Consider the following 25,649-nt stretch of genomic DNA (forward strand, 5'->3'; position numbering starts at 1 on the left):
CAGCTGATCCCATGATAATATTTTTGGGCCTATTTAAATGAATGATTCAAAATCTCACATGGGATTTGTAAAGGCTCCAGAGATCTGGATATCTGGCACATGGCATCCCTCTGTTTTGAATTACCACACAACACATCCTACTCTGGGAATCAAATGCGAATATGAGGCCAGGATTGTACAGCATTGTAAGTACAAAAGAAGCCATTACAGCCAGCACCAGGCTGTGTGGTGCAGATCTGCTTAACTGCTCCATCCAACAACTCAGTTCCCAGTAAATAATGCAGAAACCTGTCAATCACCCAGGAGCTCAAGCAGGTCACGGGGATGGGAAGAACGATCAATTTCAGCTCAGGACTTGTGCTTTCGAAAAGAGAGATCGCTGAAAAAGTCGCCCAGCCCATTCTCATGAAACATGACAAAATACCCGACTGACAATCTCAGCCAAGGCCCTTCGGGTGGGAGAAAAGAGTAACAAGGAGAGAACGCCCCTCAACAAAGAAGAAATATTGAGCCACATGCCTTAGGCACAATGTACGTTAACCGGCAGATGCAGGACTCAGGGTCCCATGTGAAAGGCGCTATATAACTACAAGTTGTTGTTGGGTAGGTCTTACCTAACATAGAAATTATAAAGATGGCAATAATTTTTTATTGCAAATAATGTTAAAATACCCCCCAATTAAACATACATGCATTCACCCCCGCCCCACCCACCTGTTAAATCTCATACATTTCCCGCACCCACCTACCCACCACCACAGCCCAGCAGCAATCTGAATGTCATGTACATTTCTGAAATAGTCCCTCAATCTGCATTTGTGGAGAGTTCCTGTACGGCACAATGTACTCTAATCAGCAGACACAGAAGAGCGATGACGGGGAAATGTGTTTCTAACCAAGCACTGATTGGGTCTCTTCTATTCTACCCTCGGACACAGTGAGGATAGAGAAGACGGTCACCGAAGAAATGAGAGTGTTAATAATCAGAGTGAACTGGACCTGGAGTTCGGACCAAATGAGAAGCAGGATTATCTTGAGCATGAATTCAATCCCAGCTGGTGCAACTGCTCTGTATGAATGTGGTCACACTGCCACTGGTGGGTGGAATCTCCACACTCTCCTTTGGAGTCCAGCCAGCTTCATTACTGGCTCTGTTACTCTGAATATACAATGAGGCTCCAGCAGCTCCCATGCTGCTTAATTCCCACCCCCCCCACCCCCACCCTAAATAAAGCACACAGCCATTTTTCAAATCATCTCAGTGCTGCCAAGCACGTGTTTGTTTTGTGGTGACTCTGCTGGTAACCACTTTAACAAAACATTTATTCATCAGAAATCTTGCAAAATCATGGCAGAGGAAAACTGCATCTATGAGCAACACTGAAATTCAACAACCGGATTCTAGGTCCAGCCAGTTCCCCAATCGCTGAATTTAGGCCAATTTGATGGGTTTAAGATTTATAGGTCTCTGATGTACTGCAATGAACACTGGCCATGCCTGACACTATATTACTGTAAGCTTCCTGTCACGGGGTAGCAAGACCAAGAATGTGTGTGATAATAACTGTACTGTCTGCGGTTGTTAAATGTTAATAGGATTTTCAGTGGCATTTTACCTGGATTAATGGAACAAAATTTTGAACAAGCCGAAACATGGGAATAGGAGGAGGCTAATTCTGTTTTCCAACTGTTTCTCCGTGCCTCATAATAGCCTTACTTTCCATGTACCTGTCTATGATAACCCAGTTATAGCTCAGTCATCCTGGTCCCATCCTTTATGAAATAACATCAGTGGTACCTGCACATATTGCCCATGCTCAGCACATCAAAAGTGATGTCAGTGGTAACCTGACCATTTTTTAGCACTTCAGAAGCCAGTCAGTCAATGCCAGAAGCCAATCATGGGTCCCACAGGCCACCCATTAGATAAGAGGGTGCTTGCATTATAATGGGAGTCTGTATCTCCCTTTTAAACATCCTAATTGATTCTTCATTACCTTCTGGGCAATATATTCCACGTTCTTACAGCCTTGTGTGTGAAGAGATATTTTCCGATCGCACTTCAAACTGTCGTATTTCTCATTTTAAACGTGCACAGCAGCATATAGAGGACCAGGATAGATATACAGTATTACATTCATTTGAGAACACACATAATAGAACTGTGTACACCCACACTCCAGTATTATCAAGGTGTGTTACATTGGTTCCTGGTACGTCCTCCTATTCTCCCAACTCTCCCAGAACACTGTCGGTCCACACTGTCCCGGCCAATAAAGAGGCAGGGCCGCACCCTGCCCTCCGCCACCCGCGCCCCCACCCCCCCATCTCACATTGTTCTCTACAAATTCTTTTCAGAAACTGCTTTCTGCAATCCAACATCTTCAATCGCACCCAGGAAAGAGGTCATCTCCATAGCAACACCAGCGCAGCAACCGTACCCAGTGCAGAAAGCATCAAATCTCCTCGCAGCGTTTACACATATTCCACGTTTAGATCAATCAACTTTCAAACCCTTGATGCGCTCACAAGAGTGACCACACGTACCATATCCCTGCGCACGCACACGCACAAACACACACATATACAGGTAATACATCCCTGAAGGATTAGATGAGATTTTGGGTGAGATACAGTCCCCAGATCACAGCATGAATGCAATTTAATGTTCCTTCAATTCTTGCAGGCTTTAAGGACAAGAAAATGTAAGAGCATGTGAGATAAGCAAAGTTAAGGATCCCGAGAAAACGTAGCTTTTAATGAATGGAAGTCTCTGAGAGATTAGATCACATTGATCACACACTTGAGGGAGCGGAGAGATGAAACCTGGCAACAGAGTTAGAGAGATTGTGCGAGAATTTATCTGCATCCAGGCAGTGCCTCGGTGTAGTCAGAACTGGTCCCCTGGCCCCACTTGATTGCCGAGATTGGGTGAGAAGGAAGTGGAAGTGGGAGCAGGAGCGGACTTTAACTCAGCTACTTGAAGAGGCCCAGAAAAGAAGAATGTGTATTTCATAGCGCTTTAATACTTTGAAACATCTCAAAACACTACACTGTTATTATTTCATTTACTGATTCTAAAGAAGGTCTTTTCATAAAAATTATATTTAAATCAGGGGGAAGAATCAAGAATCAACGGTGCCTCAGATTTGCAGGCTGAACTTTACTTTAAATAAATAATCCTTGCATTTGATATAACACCTTTATTCATTGGAGACATTGGGCTGCAATGTTAAAGAGAGAAAAAATGAGCTACGGCTACGAGCGAGAGGAAACTGAATTTTCTGAGAGACAACAGAGTATAGGCAAAAGCATTAAAGCAGAAGGTTGCAAATTAATGCTAAAAATAGGGACAATCGCAATGCAACGAGGACGTCCATCGTTTGACTGGGAGTAGACATGGGAGTGCAGGATGAACTACAGCTGGCAATCTCAGCACTGCCTGGCTCCTCGTGCCAAAGCAAACAGAATGTCCGGATGTGCGAGGAAGCGACAGCTCTAACCCCAGCACAGATCTGCTGCCCAGGCATCATCCCAAGCACTACGCCCGGGAGAAGGGGCGTTGCCATCAGTCGGAGGTCTGAATTGGGAGTGAGACATCCCAAAACAGCTCAAAGAAAAAGAGAAACAAAAACAACTTATGACAACACGAGCACACTTCACCTACATTTAAGGTACTTCAAGCATATTTAAGATTTCCTCAATCTTGTCTGTGTTGTGGCAAGTGTTGGTAGGTCAAAACAGGCTGCTGTGGCCAGAGTGTGGAGAGGAAGGAAGCATGGCAACAGAAGGGAAGGGTCTCAACATGGCGGAAAGGGGAGAGAGGAGCAGGATGGCAACAGGAGGGCAAGAAAGTGTTCTTAATCTTTATGCTGAGAGAATTGCATCTCCACAGTTTAGGGTAAATGAAACACCCTCTACTGCATCAGAGTGGCATCACCTCCTGCACCTGGTGCCCCGTTCTACCTCCGAGACTCTTTGTCAAACTCTGGGGGGGGTTTACGCTGTGGATGTGATGGTTCCAGTAGGCACTGAGATTCCTCAAACTCATTCTGTTTTACAAGCAGCAGTGAGAGGAAGCTTTCAGCACATCGCTCTGTGCTGGACTGAGCCCAAGTCCAAGAAATGAAAGGATGGTATTCTAACCGACTACAGCTCTCCATCTCTCCAACTCCCAACCCACCGATGCAGAAACAAGTCAAGTATTCTTAGAGCCTAACTCGACAAGCACACATATATTGAGTTTGGGTAAAATCCAGCAAAGTGTCCCAAGAGTATTTGATGACAAAGTAGTATTTTGTAAGCAAACAGCAGCTCTTTAATACAGTGCAATTTGTTGCCAAGGTCAGATGCAATTGTGTGATGGTCAGTCAGGACAGCTGGTTTGGCTCTGAGAAGTGGGTCTGTGCTGAGAGGGAGCAGTCTGAAGGTATAATGAATGTTCACACCAGTTAACAAGTCTGTCTCTACAGATCAGTGAAAAGCTCTTTATCTCTTCCTCCTCAACCTCTTATCTGCACTCCAATTTTTTTTGTCTGTCACACTAATTTCACACTAATTCTAACACTTGGATAGAATTCCCCAGCTATTAAGAGTCCATAAACAAGCTCAACTGGTTCCAAACAGGAAACAGAACTTTAAGAGGAAGAGTTTAGTGACATCCAAAAGTTTCCAGCGTTGGTGGCAGGAAACAATGGGATTAACTCACATCTGACAGCAGCATTTCACAGCTTCCAGTTACACAGGTTGCCTGGGCGGATTCAATTTCCACAAACCCCAAAAGTCTGGTTTCAAGGACGTAATCCTGGCAGCAGCTCCAGTGATGGGAGACTGACCTCTCTGCCTTTTGAATGGAACTTGGAGGCACAAACATGTTTTCAACCCTGTGAGGCAGAGTCAGGCTGCCTCAGACAAGTACAGTACAGGGAAATTAACCAGTGCTTCAAAGCCTGTCAACCACACGGTAATCTGAAATGCTGTACTCTGTCCAGCGCCTTGGGACGTCCTCCCAGCATGAAAGGCACTATACAAATGTAATCTTGTTGTTGTTGTTGATCTCCCCGATTAAACTCTCCTGTAACAATCCGCAAAACAGTCCAAATGCTGGAAATCTGTAAACAAAAAACAGAAGTCGCTGGGAACACTCAGCAGGTCGGGCAAAAATCTCCCCCTTTGTTGTGTATCATTAACACCTCTTTAACCCATCATCCCCTGTCCTCTATCCCATTTTCTCCTTTGGCTTCCTTGCTCCGCCTCAATGTTAGCCCTTAAAAACCTCCCAATATGCCTCAGTTCTGACGAAGGGTTGTGAACCCGAAACGTTGACTCACTTTCCTTTCTCCATAGATGCTGGCTGACCCGCTGAGTGTTCCCAGCGACTTCTGTGTTCATCTCCTGTAACAATCCTTGGGTTTAATTTATGATATTTTCACAACATCCACAAGCACAAAACAATGAAAGCGTTAAAAAAGTAAAGGAGAATAACAGCTGTAACTGTGTGACTGGGCACTTCATTAAGCCACGAGTGTCAATCGTGCTTTGCCAGTCTTTCCCCCTGGAGGAAGTGGACCTCCTGCCTCTTCTATCTCAGGCACCTTAGAAATCCAGGTCACTGCTCGTTTCCCTGGAGAGGTCCTTTTTGTTTTCCTTCCTATATATACACACACCAATCATCTACACCAACCCCATGACTGTGCACCCACATCCGCCTAGAAAAGTTACGCAGCCAGTGCAGGTTTGAACCTGTTTAGTTGTCAGTCGGCTCAATCAGTAGCATTAAGTCAGAAGGTGGGTGTTCAAACAATTCAGCCTGACACCGCAACATCATCCCTGCCACTTCCTCCAACATTTCCTCCAAGTCACACACCGCCCTGGCTTAGACATTTATTACCGCTCCTTCCATTGCCACTGGATCAAAACCATGGAAAGCTCTACCCAATAACAATGTATCTGTTAAAAAGAAGGCCCGTCATCACCTTCTCGAGTCAACTAGGGATGGGCAATGCCAATGTCACTTATATCCTGAGAGTTTTTAAAAACACACTCCAGTGCAGTGCTGGAGTTGTTGTATTTCGATGAGATGATAATCCGAGGTATTATCCCATGAAGCTATTTGAAAAGAGAAAGGAATTTTTCCTACTACACGGTCAACAATCCTTTAGATTCATTGGATCATTCATGACACGGCTATTTCTGGGTGGCCGTTTGTGCACAAAACGGCTGCCATGTTTGCTTAGAAAAATCACTACACTTCACATTAATTAGTGTAAAAGCCCTTTTGAGACAACGGGTGATAAAATCCTCTCCATCCTGTACATCTGCCTCTAAACTCGGCGGACAGAACACCACAAGCATTCTTCTAGCAGTTCTATAACATAGCATAAACCACAGGCAGCCTACTTTATCCATGGATCTCTCTGTTCAGAAACGATATCTCGAAATTTTACCACAAGCTCGGAGTCCAGAAGGAACACACATTGGCCTCTCACCGCAATCCCATTGTCCGCAGTGCTTAGAGCAGTCCCATTTTATTGGCAAAAGCAGCTCGAGTAGTGGAGTGGGAGAACACAAAGAATCCAGCATCCAGCCAACATTCCCTACCTCACTTTCCAGGCTGATGAATGGTGGTGTAGCAACATTATGCGACAGACAACAATGAGCCTGTGTTACCAGCCAAGAGAACTGGCCCGTTTACAGGAGCCATTAATACACCTATTTTTTTTAAAAATTGCAACCACCTCAAGAGGATTGAGGATAGATTAATGTGTATTTAAAAATAAGCATACACGTGGCTTGTTAAATTCCTTAATGATTATAGGTGCTAGTGTTAATTTTCGTAAAAATAACAAGGACATTTAATCTCCTGTCGGGCCCCCACCCCAGGCAGTGACTGCCTCACAGTGATAAATACAGCACCACTACTTTCTCCACAAACCACTGGCTGTGTATATGTACACATGTACCCTCCAATCCTCTGTGCAGAGCACACCCACATACATACACAGTCATTGTTCCTTCAAAAAAATTCAAATGAATTCCTTCAAAAAGATAATAAATTCATCATTTCCATCCACGATTGAATCCAGATTCCCCATGTTTGTGGGGATACTGCTGTGTGCAATTGGCTGCCGTGTTTTGCTCACAAAATATAGTCAATTCGCTTCACAGTTTATTCTGTGAAGCGCTTTGAGACGTCTTGAAGACATGATAAGGCCCTATATCAAATGTGAGACAAATACTTTAATAAATGACTGACTAACGTCCAGCAAACGGGGCAGCTTTGCTGTATAACTATGTGAGACCAGGCTGTACTAGAGGAGCAGAATAAATGCCACTCCCCCCACTGGCAGTGGCAAAAAGGAGTAAAAAGGGCCCGGTAGCCATTTCTATAGCAGCTAATCAATACCAGCTTTGGTTCAAATGTATAAACATTGCAATAAAACCCAACCTGGATACTGCAAAGCAAGACACAGGACTTTGCCCAACCACATTACACCAATAGCTGCAGACAACAAAGTGTTACGACGTTTCACATTAGCTGCTGCCCAGATAATTTATTAATTTTGGCAGAAGTGGCTTCAGATTTCAGAGCTACAGTGTGGCCTGTCACCAGAACTTCCTCTCTCTGTAACGGAGCCAGCCCCCTGCGCTCATTGCCTCCTAAAGAGCTTGCAATGCTGTACAGTTAAGTCCACAAGTGTTTCCTGTTCTGCACTGACCTTTCCTTTGAGATGACCCCAGCGGCAGTCAGAACTGGGCACTCTGGTTGGTTCTACTTTTCACTCTTGAAAGATTAGACCAAAGACTTGATGGGAGAGTTGGTGCTGCCCTCGGCAACGTGCAATCTCGCCAATATTGCATACGAGAATCCCACCTTACTATACAAAAGCCATTTCAGATTCTATCAATTTTTCCTGTCGAGCCTCCATCCCTACCCCCCACAATGGATGGGTTCTTGTGATACAGAACTTGCCCGCAGAGCCCACTCGACCCATTTGAAATTGTGCCAGAGTTCGCACTCAGGGTCACACGCTGAGATGTGGGGATTAGAATCGATGATTATCAAGGCAAAAGTACTTAAAATTCAACACACATATTTGGAGCAGCCAATTTCTATTAGAGTGTATGTGTATTTTGTATATAGTCAGTGTAAAAGTCAAATTATTATATAAAACACATGTGGTGGAATTACTGTAACGTTAACTTGGAGTGAACTGTGCACACATCAGGCAAGGGATGTGAATATAGTACGTGGAATTAGAACATTTTTACAGAGTTACCACTAAATTCTTGCAGTCTGAGTGCAACACACGTTAGATTATGAGTGAAGAGCATTCTACTCCAGTTCAAAACATTCTTTAATGCAAAACCCTCACTCACTCCTACATTTTCAGCACAGTCACACTTTCTTTTCCTACACGACTGAATATTGCTCCAGAGTCATATCACCTACAATGCCATGTTATGCTGCGGAAATTCACCTTCTGGGAACTTTTTTGAGACTGATTGATTGCATTTACTGATTGAACCAACTGAACTCACCTATTACTTGCTTGTAACCTGCTTGTAACCCTGCATAATTCCTACCTTTGCAATCTCCTCCAGACCTCTTTTTCCACCCAAACGTTCCACTCTTCAGACTCTAGTCTACTGCCCATTGGTGGCCAAACCCCAGCCACATCCTGGGAATACTCGTGAGAGCGGTTGCCGCTGATTGGCCAGGTTCCTGCCCGCATGCGCGGTAAATCGGCTATTAGTGCCGATTCTGACACCAACCTGACGACCGAGGAACACTGACCAGTTCCTGTTTTTATAATACACCATGTCTGATTTTATGCGCTATGTCAAATGAAAAGCGCTACATCAAATGCAAGGATATCAAATACAAGGATTATGCATCCACATCTCCACACTGTAATGGGGTCTGGCTGATTGCATTGCATTTCTAAGTCAACATGCTTAAACACCTTTACTCCCTGCACATTGATCCCCATCATCTTTGCGAATAATTTTGAGACATTCACCCTATATGTGAGGCTCTACACAAGTGCAAATTTCCCTAAATCAGAGCCCCGGTGGAAAATGGACATACGATGCAGTAGTGTTACACTAACCAAGAGGCCACAATAATTGTACGACGTGAACGGGTCAGTCGCAAGACGTGGCCACTGAACTGTGCTGTTAAACCCGCCTTTCTCGGGTAACTCAGTTCAGACTTTGTGACGCGGGTCCAATTGCAACCAGTTATTCTTGAGCTCATTCCATCCTTTTTTCGACTGAATACACAGGCCTCTTAAACTCCAAACATTCAACAGAAAAACATCTCAGATTACACGGGAACTTTTATCAGAAACAGCTTGCATTGCTGCCCCAGCATGGCTCGCTCAGCCTGCAACACTACACAGAACACTGATCTCAGCCTCCGCCCCCCACCATCTCCACCTCCTCACCGCTTGGCTGCTCCTCTCAGCCCTCTCTAGTAAATCTAGGCAGTCTGTTGCCTCCCTCCGCTCTCCCCCAGAGCTTGCCATCCCAGCCCACCACTCCCCTCCCCTCCCCTCTCTCTCTCTCCTCCCAAAGCACTCGCCCCATCCTTCCCTGGATCCCACCACTTCCAACTGCACTGAATGAAAGTTACTCCAACCCTCATCTTTGGGGAAAAAAAATTCAAAACCTATTCAACTTCTCCACAAAATATTCCACTCCACGTCGCGAGAAAATAATTCAAGCGCACGAGCCCCTCGACTCAGTGATTTTCCCAAATTCTAAGTATTTTCCCCACTCGCAGGATACTCCGCTGCACGTTTTTCCTTAAATCTGAACACGGGAGCTGATCCACCCCGTGTCTTTACACTCGCTGACAAACCTGCAGATGAACTAATCCAATCCGTAGCTTTGCGTTTTCCGACAATCCCGAGATGAGGGCCACTTCCAGTTTTTTTCCCCCCACAAATTGCACCCCAAAGACACACTAAGCATTTGAATGTTTCTGTACCCACAGCTCGGGGGGGAAATTAGAGCGGTCTAAACGCAAGCACCTCACATCAGCCTCAATATATAAGCAATACACCTCAAGAGCTGGTGAATTGTCAAGTGAGCAAACACCTGATGTGTAAGGGAATCAGCATGCTCCACATAACTTGCATTGTATTGCACTACATTGTCAATCCTCCCGTATTGGGTTCCTGGCACTGTGTTCCTTCCATTGTTTCACTTAGAAATCAAAGAGGCTTTTCACAGGGAGAGATCCCACACCTGTATCGGAACCGAGAGAAACAACATGGGACTGAGCGTATATCCCCCAAACTCACACTACGCAAGGGAACGCAGCAATGGCTAACAGAAGCAAAAATAGCCGCAGACTATCTCGGCATTTAATTGCATTTCACATCACTGTAGTTTCACGGGTGAGATAGGATTTGAATAGTAATAGATTTTTCTATTGGACGGCAAGGCAGTAACTGGAGGGCACACATTTTAAAGAATCGCGGTGAGGGGCTGGGGAGGGGTGAAGAGGGTTAGAAAAAATTCTTCTCACAAAGGACGTCTGGAATGTGGAATTCGCTGCCACAAATTGCTGGCAGAGTCCATCAATTCTTTTAAAAGGGAAGTAAATAGATGCTGCAACAGAAGAAATCTTAAAGGGTATGGGGGAAGAGGGTAGGAGAGTGGGATTAATAAGGTGTTTTTCTACATGCAAAAAAACCACGAGGGCAAACCTGATGGGCTGAATGGCCTGTTTTCTGTACTGAATAACATTATGGGGGGGGGGAGGGAGGGAGAGGGCGAAGAATTCCCGTGTATTGAATGCTGACTCACGCTGTATGAAAAAGGAAGATGGGAGGAGAATTCTGATTTGGCTTGCTACGGGTTAGCCAGCATCAGGTAGGTTCCTGACATCTGGGTACAGAAAGCTGCTAACGATCGCCGCAGCAACCAGCTGCTCCCAACAAGTGGAAAATATCCATTTACCAAGTGCTGCTACTGTGCAAGACGAGACTGTGAGAATGAACTGAAACAGTGAAGGGCATCGAATGGGAGAGAGGAATCGAGTGGTATCCATCCCTCAAGCTCTACGACGCAGAGATTGCACTTCAGTTACTTTGCTCACGTAAACTATTCTGTTGTAACAGACCCTCTTCTGCCATACATCATCTGCCATACCACCACCTAATCTTTCATGCTTTCTCCACCCCCAGGACAGGAGCAGACACGAGTCTGTTGTTGAGGCAAATTCCATTTTAAAAGGGAATTAGCTCCCCCAGTGCCACTTCTTTACTGTGGGTTGTTTGTCCCAGAACCCAGCTAATATCCCCACCTCATGAATATTCACCCCCAAACACTCTAATTAGTTAGCTAATAACTTCATTGTTTGTCGGACATTGCTGGCACAGATTAGCTGCCACATTTCCCTACATGGAGTGGAATACGGTTGCTTAGATGTTAGCGTGCTCACCTCACAAGCGAGAAGACCCAGGTTCAATTCACGGGTGGGGCGAAACCAAAAGCAAATTTCCTTACTCCATACGCCTCTATTTACCTGGCAGTAAGTAGGAATTTAGTTGTTAGTCGATTGGCGGATCATTTCCCAGGGGTATTAACCCCTCAAAGAAAAAAAATTGGTCATTCAATCGTCAACTGTTTGTGGGACACTGCTGAGCACGTATTGGCTGACGTGTTTTGCCCACAAAATGTACAGTCAATCCACTTTACAGCCTATTCCGTGAAGCGCTTTAAGACGTCCAATGACGCGATCAAGGAGCTATATCAAATGCAAGAATTATTATTATTACAAATTCTTTATTCACTTCATTTTTAATCAATCCAATCTTGTTAAACATTTTGAGACATTTCTTTCACACGTAAGGTACAGTATAAATGCAAGTTGGTTTTGGAGACCAGCAGTTGATGCGACTGAAAGGTAAACGAATAAATCAAAGGAGGGGAGGGGAGGGGAGGAGAAGCAGAAGGATGCTAGCATCGAGGGTCTGTTATATTGCCCCCGAAAGACACGGTCAATATTTCCCAAAAAGCAATCAGCGACTATTAAAGCCGCAACTGAGCACTTCAGCAGCTTCAGAACCCACTTATTCCAAACATTTTACCGATCCTAAACCCAGTCGAATCTATTGCATTCACGCCAGCTCCCAAATAGCCACTAAAAAAAATATCACAATAGATCCACCCTTTAGCTTTTGTTAACAACAATCTCTCAGCAACTATGGTTCTTGCTGAGCCGGTTGGTCTTTGGCAGCACCTTAGCCCGAGATGCTGCCATCAGTTTCCCAGTTGGCCCCGAGGGAGTGTCAGTGTGGATCGCGTTCTTCAGTCTCACACACTTTGTTCCAGCTCAACTCTCATGTTCAGCAGTCGGCTTCACTCAGTAGAGTCCCACACTGATGTTTCCTGTGGCAACTGCTCGCCTACTCGCTCACACTGTCTGTGTCCGCAGTTCTTGCTGCTATCAGTTTCACACCACAATATCGGAAGTGGTCTATGAAGCCGCTGATACCGCACTGCAGTGGTTACTTTGACAGACGTGTACTTTGCCTCGTGAGAGGTGACCAATACCAACTAACATTACGTGAGGGTTTTATTATTTCGAATATTTAAGACAAACCGACTGACATCTCTTTGAAAGATTTTTCACCAAAATTCTTAACCACCACCCACGCACAAAATAATCCCTATACTTTACAGTATTCCTGTGAAGCACTTTGAGATGTTCTCCCAATGTGAAAGGCGCTGTATCAAATACATGGATTATCATCAGCATTTATCCCCCCTTCCAAACCCAACATTAAATGCACTTAACCCCAACATTAACTCCCTTCCTCCCCCCCACCCCTTCACTTGGCCCCAACCGTAACCATTGGGCCAAAATGAATGGCTACAATCCAATTCACATCATATATTAGTCTGTCTCTCATAATTCAGAATAAATAGCAGGCAAGAATTGGGTGCTTCATAATTACATTAAGAATGCTACCAACATGTAAAAAGGTTTCTATGTCTTCTATCGCCATAGCTAATTAGTTTAGGTGATTTGCTATTAAAACAGGAGAATGTGAGAGCCAAAATTAGCTGCAAAACACACGCAGGTGGGCTGTGGCGTCGATGTTTCCATTTCTAACTCCACTGCACATTTGAGCTCTGCTCAAACACTCATTATTTATCTCAACAAATTCAATGCTCCGCTTCCTCAAAGCATTGTGCAACACATTTGACAGGAAAATCAAGAGTGTGGATAACTGCCAGCTGGCAGAGTATGTGCATGTGTGTGTGTTTGTGTGGGGAGGGGTAGAAGATGAGAGGTTTAGTAGACTGTGTAATATGTGAATATTCAGCAGACGAGCTGATTGGCATTAAGTTGCACAAGGACAATATCCACCTGAGTCACCAAGCGACAGGAACCGAAGTCACTGGGCTAACTTAGGATATTGTTATTGATGAGATTTAATTTAATGAGATGTAATGTTGTACCAACTCGACCATGTGATATTGTAATGCAAAAACTCAGTTCCTATTACTAATGATAGATCTTTACAACCTGTACCACAGCCTTGTGTTAACCAGCTTGTGTACTCTATCCAACACAGCCTATACCTATTGCTGGACTGTTGGATATTGTTTGAAAACATTACATTCTCAATAGTAATACAATAATGATCGCTGCATTTGATATAGAGCCTTATCATATTTTTGAGACATCTCACAGCTCTTCACAGCAAGTGGTATGTGTATTTCGTAGGCAAACGTGGCAGCCAATTTGCGCATAGCAATGTCCCACAAACAATACCATCTTTTACTGAAATTCTGGCGGCAACAAGCTTCATTTCTGCCTTAACTAGACAACTAGACTGGATCGATTTGCAAGGATTTGCCGGTAAGCAAATATGGTGGCTACGTCAGGTGATTTGGACCAAGAACGAATGGTAAGTTCTGTTAGGTTGGTAGTTACTGGCTGGGCCATCACTGTCAGGGCTTCGAGTATCTGGCAATTCGAGCACTGGTCACTGTCAGAGGCAGGAATTTGCCAGGTTGAAGTTCACACTGAAAGATCACATAGGAGCTGCTCAGCACAAAACAGCTGTGACACATTTTCGAACATATGTGCTAAAAATTCCACGACAGATTCCCTGCTACCACATGCTGACAAAGCATCAGCCAGGGCTGCCCGCAACACCCTCATTCATCCGAAAATAAACTCTCATTCCCGTGCACACAGTACTACACATAAATAGGAATGGTTGTAGTAGTAGTAGTAGTAGAAATGATGATCAAAATCCAGGGGTCATTCATTCAAAACACTTTCTAAAGACATCTAGTGGCAAATAAGCGTGAGAAGTAACTTCAAAACAAGCTGATAAACCTGGACTTAGCAAAAGAGCCAAATTCTGTGGATTTCTGGGCAGGAAGCAGAGTTCACAAATAGCTCAAGAAATAAGCAGTCAAAGTGTTTGACAGATTAGACTAGAATTTGAATATTTTAGTGTATGTATGGTGAATAAACTAGATGTGCTCTGGTTGCCCATGATTCACTCTGGAACCCATCATGCCGAATGAAAATAGGAACACCTACATTTTTGTCAGCCTTGAGGATTTTAATAGTTTCCACAGACATGTGTGACAGAAGAGGGGATTAAGCTCAATACATTGATCAGCAACAGGCCAGACATGGTGTGAAGCTCAGCTCCAAAGCACTGTTTAAATTAAATTGAAATGCGAAGCTGCAATTACAAAGATTATTCACAGCACATTTTATAGCATTACTCCAAATGTATTCATTCATTTAAAATGGGGGCAAAGCATAGCTGATTTCACAAAACCAAAAGCAAATCCAGCTATGTGTTTATATTAAAAAATAAGATTAGACCCTTCTGATCTGAGCAGTAATGTAGCATTATCACACTGCAGGTATTGTGAGAAGCACAAAGATCTTCAATAGGATTAGATTACAGAACCAAACCTTACAATATCCATGACTGTGCGGTGAGAGAGGACAAATTAATTATGCTTCCCTCATTCTCGTACATCTCCAAGTCGTACAAATACTGTAATTTGGTGGACAAATGGGGAGGAGATAGACAGGCAAATTCGGAAGGGACTTTGATGCAAAGCCTTGTAAAAGCTCCATAATCTTTTTCTCCTCTCCAAAACTGTGCTACATGAGAGGCTCAATTTGGATTTACACCTTAGTTCTTCTAAAGGAGTCAGCAGCAGAGACCAGTCATTGCAACAAGGCAAACACAGAGGGCAAACTCGGGAGAGATAGACAGGTTCAAAGTGATTCTGGTCAGATGAACTGAGATAGAGGATCTGCAAGTGAAAAAATTCAAAGAATAGGGAAGGCAACACCTAAGATAGATATGAACGTAAAGATTATTAGTTTATGTAAATCAAACAGGTTTCTACATTTTTCAATCCTCACACTCAAATGGCAGTAATTAATGAAGATGGAGGAAATTCTAATTGGTTCTGAGGCCAGTTTTGAACATAATTACACAGCGAAACGATCCCTGCTCTTCATGAATAACAAGCAACACAGCGTGTACCCCTCGTCCTGGTGAATAAACAGCAAGTCCACATCCAACGGTAGTGGATGCAATGCACAGCCACCTTGTTAAATCGGTGTAGGAATAGCACTGGCTAGAGATCCACACTCAGTGCAGCTGTAGTGCACAGTGCGAGTGACAAGCCAGTATCATGCATTTTACATTCAATTTCAGAACAACACCTACCTGACACAGTCATCCTGGCTGTTCTGCTGAGAATGGTTCCCAGACTATCAATGGTGGCAACGCACTGATAAAATCCCTCGTCAGGTTTGTGGTGCTTCGAATGCACCACATTTCGTATCAACAAGGAGCCTTCCGGCAGCACCTCACGGCGTTCATCAGACACCAGATTTAGGAAAGTTCCATCTTTTTTCCATTCGATTTTGACAGAGGGTTCAGTGAAGACTGAACAGTTCAGTATAACCGAGGAGCCTCGAATCGCAAGCGTGTCTGCTGGTTCTGCAGTGAAGTAGAAAGGGGTGAACGTCCTGACGACAGACTCTGTGGAGAGACGACAAAAATCACCATTACATTTAAAAGAACATTAACATTTCCGTAAAACAGCTGGCATGACAAACAGAGCAGATGCTGGCTCTGGTCATTGCTCTAGTGTGTTTTCTTTCTTTTAAAAAAAAATGAGATTGCTGAATAGGAAAATAGCACAGAGAGCGGAATGACATCTTTATCCACATCCCCTTGAACTGTAAAAAAAAACAGCCACACGACAGTTAGATTGTTAGTTCTCTACTCTGCATGTGCTGTGTTCCAGCTACATCCGAACCTGCCATATGGTGTGGTTTTGAGTTACGCAAATATCACCTCTCCTCACACCAGCAGACTTGACCTGCAAGCTTTACATGCTTTGGGGTTTCATACCAGTCGGAAAGAAACCATTTTACACAGGTGCATAATCACTCACTGCCGCATTTGTGGCAAGAAGTTCAGCTGAGATGGGGCTCCAGGTGTCTGCTCACAAACCATATACAGTGATTTTACCAGATCCCCCATACTTTCTCGATTGGCACCATCACTGAGGAGCTGTTCCGAGCTGGATTAGCTGACATTAAGAGCATCACCCACTTCCCATTTGCAAACCCAGTGCACTGATACCATGCTGCTTGCTTGTGCCATTTTGGCACAAGTTTTAACATAAAGCTTGCAGGTCAAGTTAGCTGGTGTGATGCCAGCAAATGGGTTAAACTCTTGTCCTAGAGCAAGCAGCTGAACACAAAGCAGCTCAAGAGTGAGGTGGCACTGAGCACAAGAAGCACGAAAGAAAGCACAAAAACAGAATTAAATCCTTGCGCCTTGATATTTCAGGCCCTCGTTGAAACTTGAGCTCTCATTCCAGTACTTAGAGAGCACTGCAATGTCAGAGATGTGTTTTTCAGATATAACATTAAACCAAGTGTCTGCTCAGGTGGACATTACAGATTTTCATGGCAGGGAGTCTTTCTATCGTCCAAATTCACAAAAAAAATCATATTAATCCCACTGTGATTGTTGGGACATTTTGGATAGATTAACTGCCACATTTGTCCATCACACAAGTGCACTAAAGTACAATAAAGAGCACTGCTATCACTGTTAGAATGGTGCCACTGACTGATTTTGCCACATAAACATTGCACTGGCTGCAAGTACCCTCAGAACATTAATCTCCTTCAGTTAATCCTATTTCCCATATTGCATACTCCTGTTATGGAGCTCTAGCCTGCTATCCCTGAGATTGCAAGCGGTTGTTAAGTACCTCATGCATACTCCTTCACAATAAGACATCAATACCCCTCCTGCCTTGATTACTCCAAAGCCCACATCATCGGTCTCCTCAGCTCCACCATTCACAAAATCTCGTTAATGTAAACCTCTGCTGCCTGTATCCTGACACACACACACCAAACTATGTAGCCCCATTACCCCAGTCTTTGCCAGGCTCCATTGGGTCTACCTTGCCTCCATCTTCCCAGTCTTCAGAGCACACCTAGGGTTATTTTCCCCGTACCCCTGGTTCCACCCCCGCCACTATTAAATGCTACAAGATGCTAACCCGCGAGAAGGGCGCAATATAAATGCAAGTGGTTGTTATTGTTTGACACTAGGACTGTTGTTGAACTAACTAAATGACTGTTGAATCTGGATGAGCATTAACTCCCTTTAGCTGAGTATCAATAAAACTGAAGCGATCCTGTTTGGCGTTCACCAGCAACTTCTTGCCTCTGGCCCCAATTGTATTAATCTGGAGTGTGCTGTTTGGAATTGGGACGCTGAACAAAAAGCGAGTGAGTGCTTTGTGGTGTCCTACTTAAACATGGAACTGGCAAGCTGGGCAAAAGATCAAGATTGTGGTTATATTATGGATGGAAGATGCATAATATAAAGGGTCCTCCACACGAGAATCATGGTGAAGCAGCAGAGTACTGGCTGCTCACAAGCTTCCTTAGAAGCTGTAGCATTACTGGGTGCAGCCTGATGCTGATTTGGTCAGAAAATCGCACACGAAAGAAGTGATGGACAGTACTGGCAGAATCTATTGAAGGTTGTCAGGAATGCTCCGAGAAGCACGTCACTCTCTGATCGGGGTAATGTGAGCATGGGCAGCTCTTATTGGAAACTGGAGCTCTTTGTTCTGTCAGTCAAAGCTTGGAGATATTGTTTAGCCTTGGAAGGTTCTTGGCTTGCTTACCATCGCCTCCAAGCCATTTAATAACCAGCATTTCAAAAGCGATACTGCTGCAAATTAACTTTAAAAGAGGAAGCCTACTCATCATGTTCTTAAATCCTTTCACTTAATGTCTGCTCCTGCTGATTTCAAAACCAAAAAGGATTCTAATCATACAACATCTCATCATCTGTCTTGGGACAGTTGCTGAGCAACAATGCAAGTGAGCTGGATTATCAGTAGACAGCCAGTAAAACTGGGTGCTGGCCAGGAGCAGTTACTGAGCCCGAGAGTGCAAAGAAAATGGAGTAATGTCAGAATTGATATGGTCGGTAACATGGTGGTGTTGGGAGGATTAACTGAACCAAACATTGCAGGCGGGCGGGTGGTGGGGGGGGCGGTGAGGGCACAGAATATTGTCAGAGTTATTGTCAGTAACAGAGGGTGCTGCCTGGGGGAAGTCACCAAACCTGGGTGGGAGTACAAGGCAGATGAATAAACATCAGTAAAAATGCACTGAGTTATTTTCCACTTAGCAATAATTTTAATGCTTACAACAACTTGCAATTATATAGCGCCCTTTACGTGGGGTAGCGTCTCGTAACACTTAATAGTGCCGGAGCTTGACACCAAGCCAGGGAAAGGGAGGAGATGGCTCTTGGCAACCTTGTCAGGTTGAACCTGGCAAGGACTCGGGTGATGGGGGTACTGTGTTTGGTGCAGGCGAGTGTACGGGTGGCAGAGTTTGATTTAATAGGAATTTGTGGAAAGTGGAGCTAAGGTGACCAGCCAGGATGGCATTGGAATAATCGAGACGGTAGGTGACGAAAGTGTGGATGCAGGTAGAAACAGAAGGGTACAACTACAACAACTTAAATTTACAGAGGGTCCTTCACATAGGATTATATCTCGGAAGTACATTAGAGAAGTTGGATGCTGAGCAAGAAGCGGGAGGAAGAAGCGATGCGGTCAAAGAAGTAGATTTTCAGGTAGGATTTAAAGATGAAGAGGGGGTGAGGCAGAGGGATAGAGGCAGAGAGTTTATGAGGTTAGCATGTGCAAGTGCGATCAAGACAAGAGAGAGAGCGCACACGAGCACGACCGAGAGACAGCAAGCGTGTGAGGATGAGCACGCACGAGCAACCGAGAGATAGCGCGTGCATGCATGTGGGGTCGAGAGAGAAAACGCAACCGAGGGATAGAGAGTGTGGGCAAGTGGGAATGAGAAAGAGTGTGATCAAGCGAGAGTGCGAGAGAGAGAGAGAGACTGAGAGAGAGCACGAGACTGACAGGAGCATGACCAAGAGGCAAAACACAGAGAGAAAGACAAAGACAGAGAGAGAGAGGCAGAGAAAGAAAGAGACAAAGATAAGACAGGGAGAGAGAGATACACACACACACACACACACACAAAGAGAGAACAACATACACAAAGACCGAGAGACAGGCAGAAAGAGTGCGCAAAAAAATCTTGCATTATACAGTTTTGCACTGAGAGACTAAGTAAGAGAACAAGACCCTAAACTGGACTGCCTCTTGCACTGTCAGACAGAGAGAGAACACAGAGCCCTGTGTTCCATAATAAGGATAGATGTTGCACAGAGAGAGCGTGAAAGGAACCCTGTACAATATTGTCACTGAGATCTCGAGAACACAGGACGTTGCATTATACTGCAGAAAAAGGCACATTTAAATATGAGTATAGTTTACCCAGCAAGAGACTATTACACCATCTATACAGGCAACTAGCAGGGGGCCTCAGATAGACTGTAGTATAATAATCCTTGCCTTTGTTATGGCACCTATAATGAAGAAACAACTAAGTGTTTCACAGGAAAATTGTTCTCAAGTGTGGCAATTATTTACAAGTAAATTAGTTGCCATTTTGCATACAGCAAAGCCCCTTTTTCTTTTATTTCAGAATCTAGACCAGGGTAACTGCAGCAGGTGCCTTTCGATAGATTGAAACCAAGTAATCATGTTCCATCTCAATCTACTTCTCTAAGCATCAGATCAACAGACGGATACTACATTAACCTCCCACCAAGCCAGCCCCTAGTGTAAACTCCTGCACATATGCTGTGTATAGAGCTACATTTCCAAGAGGAGAACAATAAATATCCATAATATTAACGGTAATTTAATCACTGTTATACCCCTCTGACCCAGGTTAGAATGGATCGGAATTGCACCCAGTGCTGTATACCTGCAGCATCATAGATAAAGAATAAAGCACTGAAATATAATTCCCATCACGTTTGATCACCAGTTTAATGTTTATTGTTAAACCTTACATCCAGCTATCACCCATCCCACAGAATACATGTGTCTGTCAGCGAGGTTCACCCCAGCACACAAGCAAAGTTGTGAATACGTGGGACAAATTCCTATCATATTCTAACATGATATCCAATAAATGCTGTAAAAAGAAATTCAGCGATGTGTCCAATCACGAGCATAAAATATTTGCGCTTTTATTTCACCTACAACATCAAAACATCTCAAAATGAACACACAAATTAACTGTCGTGTATAGTGACTGTATTTTTGGCAAACACAGCAGCTATGTTGCTTACAGCAAGATCCCACAACCATCCCTGCATGAATGAGCAATTAATCTTGAAGATTTTTGGCCAAGAAACCATGAGAATCTAATTTCTCTTCCCAATTGTGTCATGAAATTTTTTATGTCTACCTGAAGGACAGCAGAGGGGATTTTGATTTATGGCATCTCCAACCAGATTATCCTCCCCAGCCCCCACCCCCCATAAAAAAGCACTGTACTGTTAGACTTGACTTTGAACTCAAGTCTCAACGTAGGGCTTAATCTTCCAACCTTCTGATAAACTGAAGCATGCAGGAAAGGTCATGTCTTCAAGGTTGGTCATAGCTGAAGCATCAACCAAACCATTCTATTATGACCATCAAATGAGGAAGAAGAAGTTAATGCAGAGGAACGGACGACAGGGCAGGAGAATATCAAAGGAGACACAGATACATTTTGCAATTGAAAAAGTGGGATCCAAACTGAGCTCTGAAATTGCAGACAAAATTTCTGCTCCCTCCTGCTGAGGTAACAGGAAACACAACTACAACATGCATTGATAGAGCGCCTTCACGCGGGTAGCATCTGGGAGCGTGGCTTGACCCTGAGCCTGAAAGGGAAGGGAGCTGAACGAAGACACGGTCGACCAAACAAAACACAATACAATACTGCTATCACGCAATTCCCATACAGAAGGGTCAGACAGTTAAGAATGATTTCTGTGCAGATCCAGTGGCCGTGAGTGCTACCCGCCATGCTTGATCACTCCTTCCTCCCGAACGCTAACCTAAAAAGCAGTTAAAGATCCCAAGGTCTGACATGTTACATTGATAGAAAGGGGATTTCCTCGCAGTAGCAGATATCAGACAGGTCTGTCCTCCTTACCTCTTTCCGTCTGTATAGTGTGATTGATGCAATCCCCAGACAGACAAAATGTACTGTTCTTGATCAGGTCCTGCAGGATTCATTGCAGGGGTTTTCCAATGTTCTCAGAGTGCAAGGAAATAATTTAAGGCCCCCCGGTCATGTCTCTGCATAAACATAACTTGTCAAAAATTTGCTCACCTAAGAGCAATCTTAGATTACAAACATCTTCCCTCAAAATTCATCTACCGCACTGCCTCAGGATATTTCAGGGTAAGGTTAAACTACTCAAAGGGCAGACCGAACTCACTGTGTGGGGAGGTTTGCAGATGTTCAGGGGCTGTGATCTAACATAGCAATTGACTGTGCATATGTACCATCAGCTTGAGCTCGCAATGACCAGCTCCTTGTGCTGGAACTGCCACTTGGTCAGTACAGTACTTGGTGATCAGAGTGGTGGCTCGTTGTGTTTCTGTTTATAGAGGATAATATGGTGTAGTGGCTCACAGAATGCTGGCTTGGCTGCAAAGCGCTCCTTTGACTGTAGAGGAGCACACTTCAATTCATCACTAATGGATGCTTTTATTACCGCAGAATCCTGTCATTAAAATTCACTTTTCCAGTGGGGGAAGGGTGACGCATATGCACCAGTCACCTCATTGGCACAACAGACACTGATAAGAATTGATGAATGCAGTTAGCACTAATTATATTAAAACAGCTCCTTAATGAAAGTGCTCAGTACATTACAACAGTGACCTAATAGCTTCTTCAACATGGCATGTTTTCACAGGGAGGTCGTGTCACACACTTATAATTAAACACATTCCACCCTCATAATAACCCTTAGGAGTCAAGCACTTCCAATGAAGAGCAGATAGGGGGTGGGGAGGAGTGGGGGTCGTACGACAGAAAATAAAGTGAATGTAAGAAGCCAGAGCCCTGTACCTTTCTTGACATGAACTGAGTGCAGGAACAGAGAGCCTTAGAATAAAGAAGCAACAAGGAACTAGAGGAAGGTGCGCGGGCTGGCGAGGGAGCAAGAGCAAGAGAGAGAAAGACAGATAGTGTGAGAGGAGTGAAAGTCCCTTTTCTGCATTATCTCAGTTATCTATTTATGGAAATTAGCAGATGAAGACACTTCCACAATCACACATTACGCTGAGATACCAATCTATAAGCAATACCCTGGCAGAATCTCCGCTGCTCTCCAGAGGGAATTTGACACCGGTCTCTTTAGATAAAACTCATTTCTTTTGCATCTTGTTATTGGCAGCAGTGAGGAACTTGAAACGGCTGGTTCTGTGCACAGTGCTCCTTGTAGCCCTGTGGGTCTGTAGCTCGAGCTAAATGAGCTCCACCATTACCGAGCACAGCAGCGCATAGTGTAATTACACATGGCCAGCGCGCGCTCCTAACGAAAGCCCTGTGTTCTGCAAAGTGCAACAATAAAAGGCAGAAAGACTAGAAAAGGAGTTAAAAGAAAATCTATCTAATCAAAGGATTTACCAGCAAGGCTACATACACACATCCTGCAACTTAAAGGCCAAAGCAGCAGCATCCACGCAGGGCCTGAAAAAGGAATCAACATCTACCCCTTAAAAAAGGAACTGACCAATGTTTTTCTCACACGTTCTCTTCTGTTGAAGGCATTGACTTGTTCCACAGGAAAACAGTTTCTCTCTGCAACTGCACCCACAGTCAATTTTCACTTGCGAGCCTAGATAATGAGTGTTGACAGGGTATTAACCGTGGGTGGTATCACAGCCAAGCCTAATCCTGTCTTCACCTCATATCCACACATGTACAGTCCAACAGAGGTCACTGAGGCAGGAAGCCTGACTCATATCCCTCTACCTAGCCCAAGGGCACTGAGGCCAAATAGAGTGATGCTACTGCTCTCCCGCTGACATCAACTAACTCAGCACAGCACAGCCCAGGGATTTGATTGGAGCCAAACGGGGAGCGAAAAACAAGGAGCTCAAATTGTATAAATAAAGAACTTTTCAAGGCTTTTCTGGGCAGGAGTTTGTAAGAAAATGGACATTTTCCCCACTGATTGTAGGAGCTGAGCTGGGGCAAGCTCAATTTGCCATTCCACAACATTTTTCCAAACTGCAATCGTTGTAAGGACTTCACCTGCCATTGTTTGATTACAGGGTTGCGTTGGCCGTGGCAGCGGATGTGCAGCAGATACAATCTGTCGAAGGCGTAGGGGCTGGAAGCGGATTGATGCAAGGCTTGCTGGGCCACGTGCTGCGCTCAATCTACACTTCCTCTCCGCACGTGAACTCTCCACTCAAATGACGGATTTATTGCAAAGAAAACAGGAAACATTGCAGCAATATTTCCTTCCACATCCGTTGGCAATTCCCAGTGGGAGTCGCGGTTTTCCAATAGTTCCTGCTGCAGCAAACGCCAAGCGATAACACACTCTAAAAACAACCCAATTTACCACTGGGCGGCTCCAACCACTGCACTCCTCATGAGAGCCTGTGCCAAGCCCCACCACCAGTAACCTCCAAGTAATAACATGCACCAGCACAGAGCCTCAGAGGCCAATTGGCCACAGCCTAAAAGGAGCAAGAAGCCACTGCACAGACGAAAAGCAGTTCATATCCCTTCCCCAGTAAGAAACCGTGTCTAGGTTTTTACACTGACCCCACTCTATCCTATATTCTGCCACTAACACATGTAGATCATACATTTCTACACAAAGCATAGGGTCAGTAGTGCCCTTCGTGCTGGGAATGTACAATGCAGCACCAGGCGGGTGGACTACTTTGACTGAACTCACTGCCCTGCATTAATTCTGCATCCGGAATTGATGCCACATCAAGTGGCCTGACAGAAGAAGCATGAAGTTAGGTACACAGTAAAGCCTGAGCGTGCACTGCCTTCTTCAACAATAACCCTGATCTGCTGACCCTGACTTAGGTTATCTGGACGTCCACCTGTTCAATGGCTGCCTTGAGGCAACGGCTACAGGAGCCCCACCAGCTTGATGCCAGATGTGTGGCTTCCCTCCTTCCTCCAGATCAGTGCAAGACAAGCCTGAACTCCTTACTGCTGAATATTCAATGCTGCGTTATCACGGCTCCTTTACAGCAAACACTCACTCGCTGGTGATTCCACTGTGCAAAAAATAGGCAGAGATAAATGAGACACCTGTACAGTGGCAGGCTGCCGTCAGCCACTTGGAGCCCCTGCACAGTCCCAAACTGCTCCTGCTGCCTTGCCACCCGCTGAAGCACGGATTCTAATTAGCAGTGCGGGAGACCTCGTGCTGATTCTCATTACAATAAAAGGAAGACGAGAGGATTCATACACACACTCTGCTCACTGGCAGCCCTCACCTGCCAGTTCTTTGCACAAGCCTACGGGGACGGCTTTTTTAAAGAATAAATTTAGTGTCCAATTATTTTTCTAATTTCTCTCGCTATTGGCATATGCCTCCGTCCTCAGTCCCTAGCTTCCTCATGCTGGGGTGCAATTCATCAGCCACTGGTTGCCCTCTTGTACTCCGCCCAAATAGCCTTTATTCCTTTATGTGTGAGCCTTGGCAATGAGTGTCAGTAGGTCACTCAACTGTCGAGGGCATCACAGCCAAGCCTAACCTCTCCGCACCAGGCTGCGACACAAACACACAACTTGTGGAGGCCACTGAGGGGACACTGGGATCAGAAACCCTAATACGCGAAGGGGAGTGGAAATCTGGAACTCTCTCTACCCCCCCCCCCCCCCCCACCCACCCAAAAAGACGTGGATCCTGGATCCATTCAAATTTTCAAGACTGAGGTAGATACATTTTTGGTAGGTAAGGATATCAAGGGACATGGGGCAAAGGCAGGTAATTGGAGTTGAGGTATACACTATTCAATAGAATGGCGGAATAGGCTCGAGGGGCTGAATGGCCGACTCCTGTTCCTATGTAAACCCAGCTGGATTTCCCCTCCTTAACCCAGGGAAGCCCAGTGGAACAACTTCTTTTCTCTGAGATGCCGTCCGGTGTGGAGGGCGCTAT

At 44.7% G+C, this 25,649-nt stretch overlaps 1 protein-coding gene across 5 annotated transcripts in view; it reads right to left on the reverse strand.

Annotated features, from left to right (window-relative positions):
- Window positions 1-25,649, reverse strand: part of neo1a (neogenin 1a) — a 73,584-nt gene that overhangs the window by 29,110 nt on the left and 18,825 nt on the right. For all 5 annotated transcript variants that reach the window (XM_007908798.2, XM_007908788.2, XM_007908781.2 and 2 more), the window contains exon 2: window positions 15,741-16,058. In XM_007908798.2, the coding sequence (XP_007906989.2) occupies window positions 15,741-16,058 (318 nt within the window). The remainder of the gene's footprint in view (window positions 1-15,740; window positions 16,059-25,649) is intronic.

The sequence above is a fragment of the Callorhinchus milii genome, unplaced genomic scaffold (genome assembly GCF_018977255.1).
Source record: "Callorhinchus milii isolate IMCB2004 unplaced genomic scaffold, IMCB_Cmil_1.0 Scaffold22, whole genome shotgun sequence".
NCBI lineage: Eukaryota > Metazoa > Chordata > Chondrichthyes > Chimaeriformes > Callorhinchidae > Callorhinchus > Callorhinchus milii.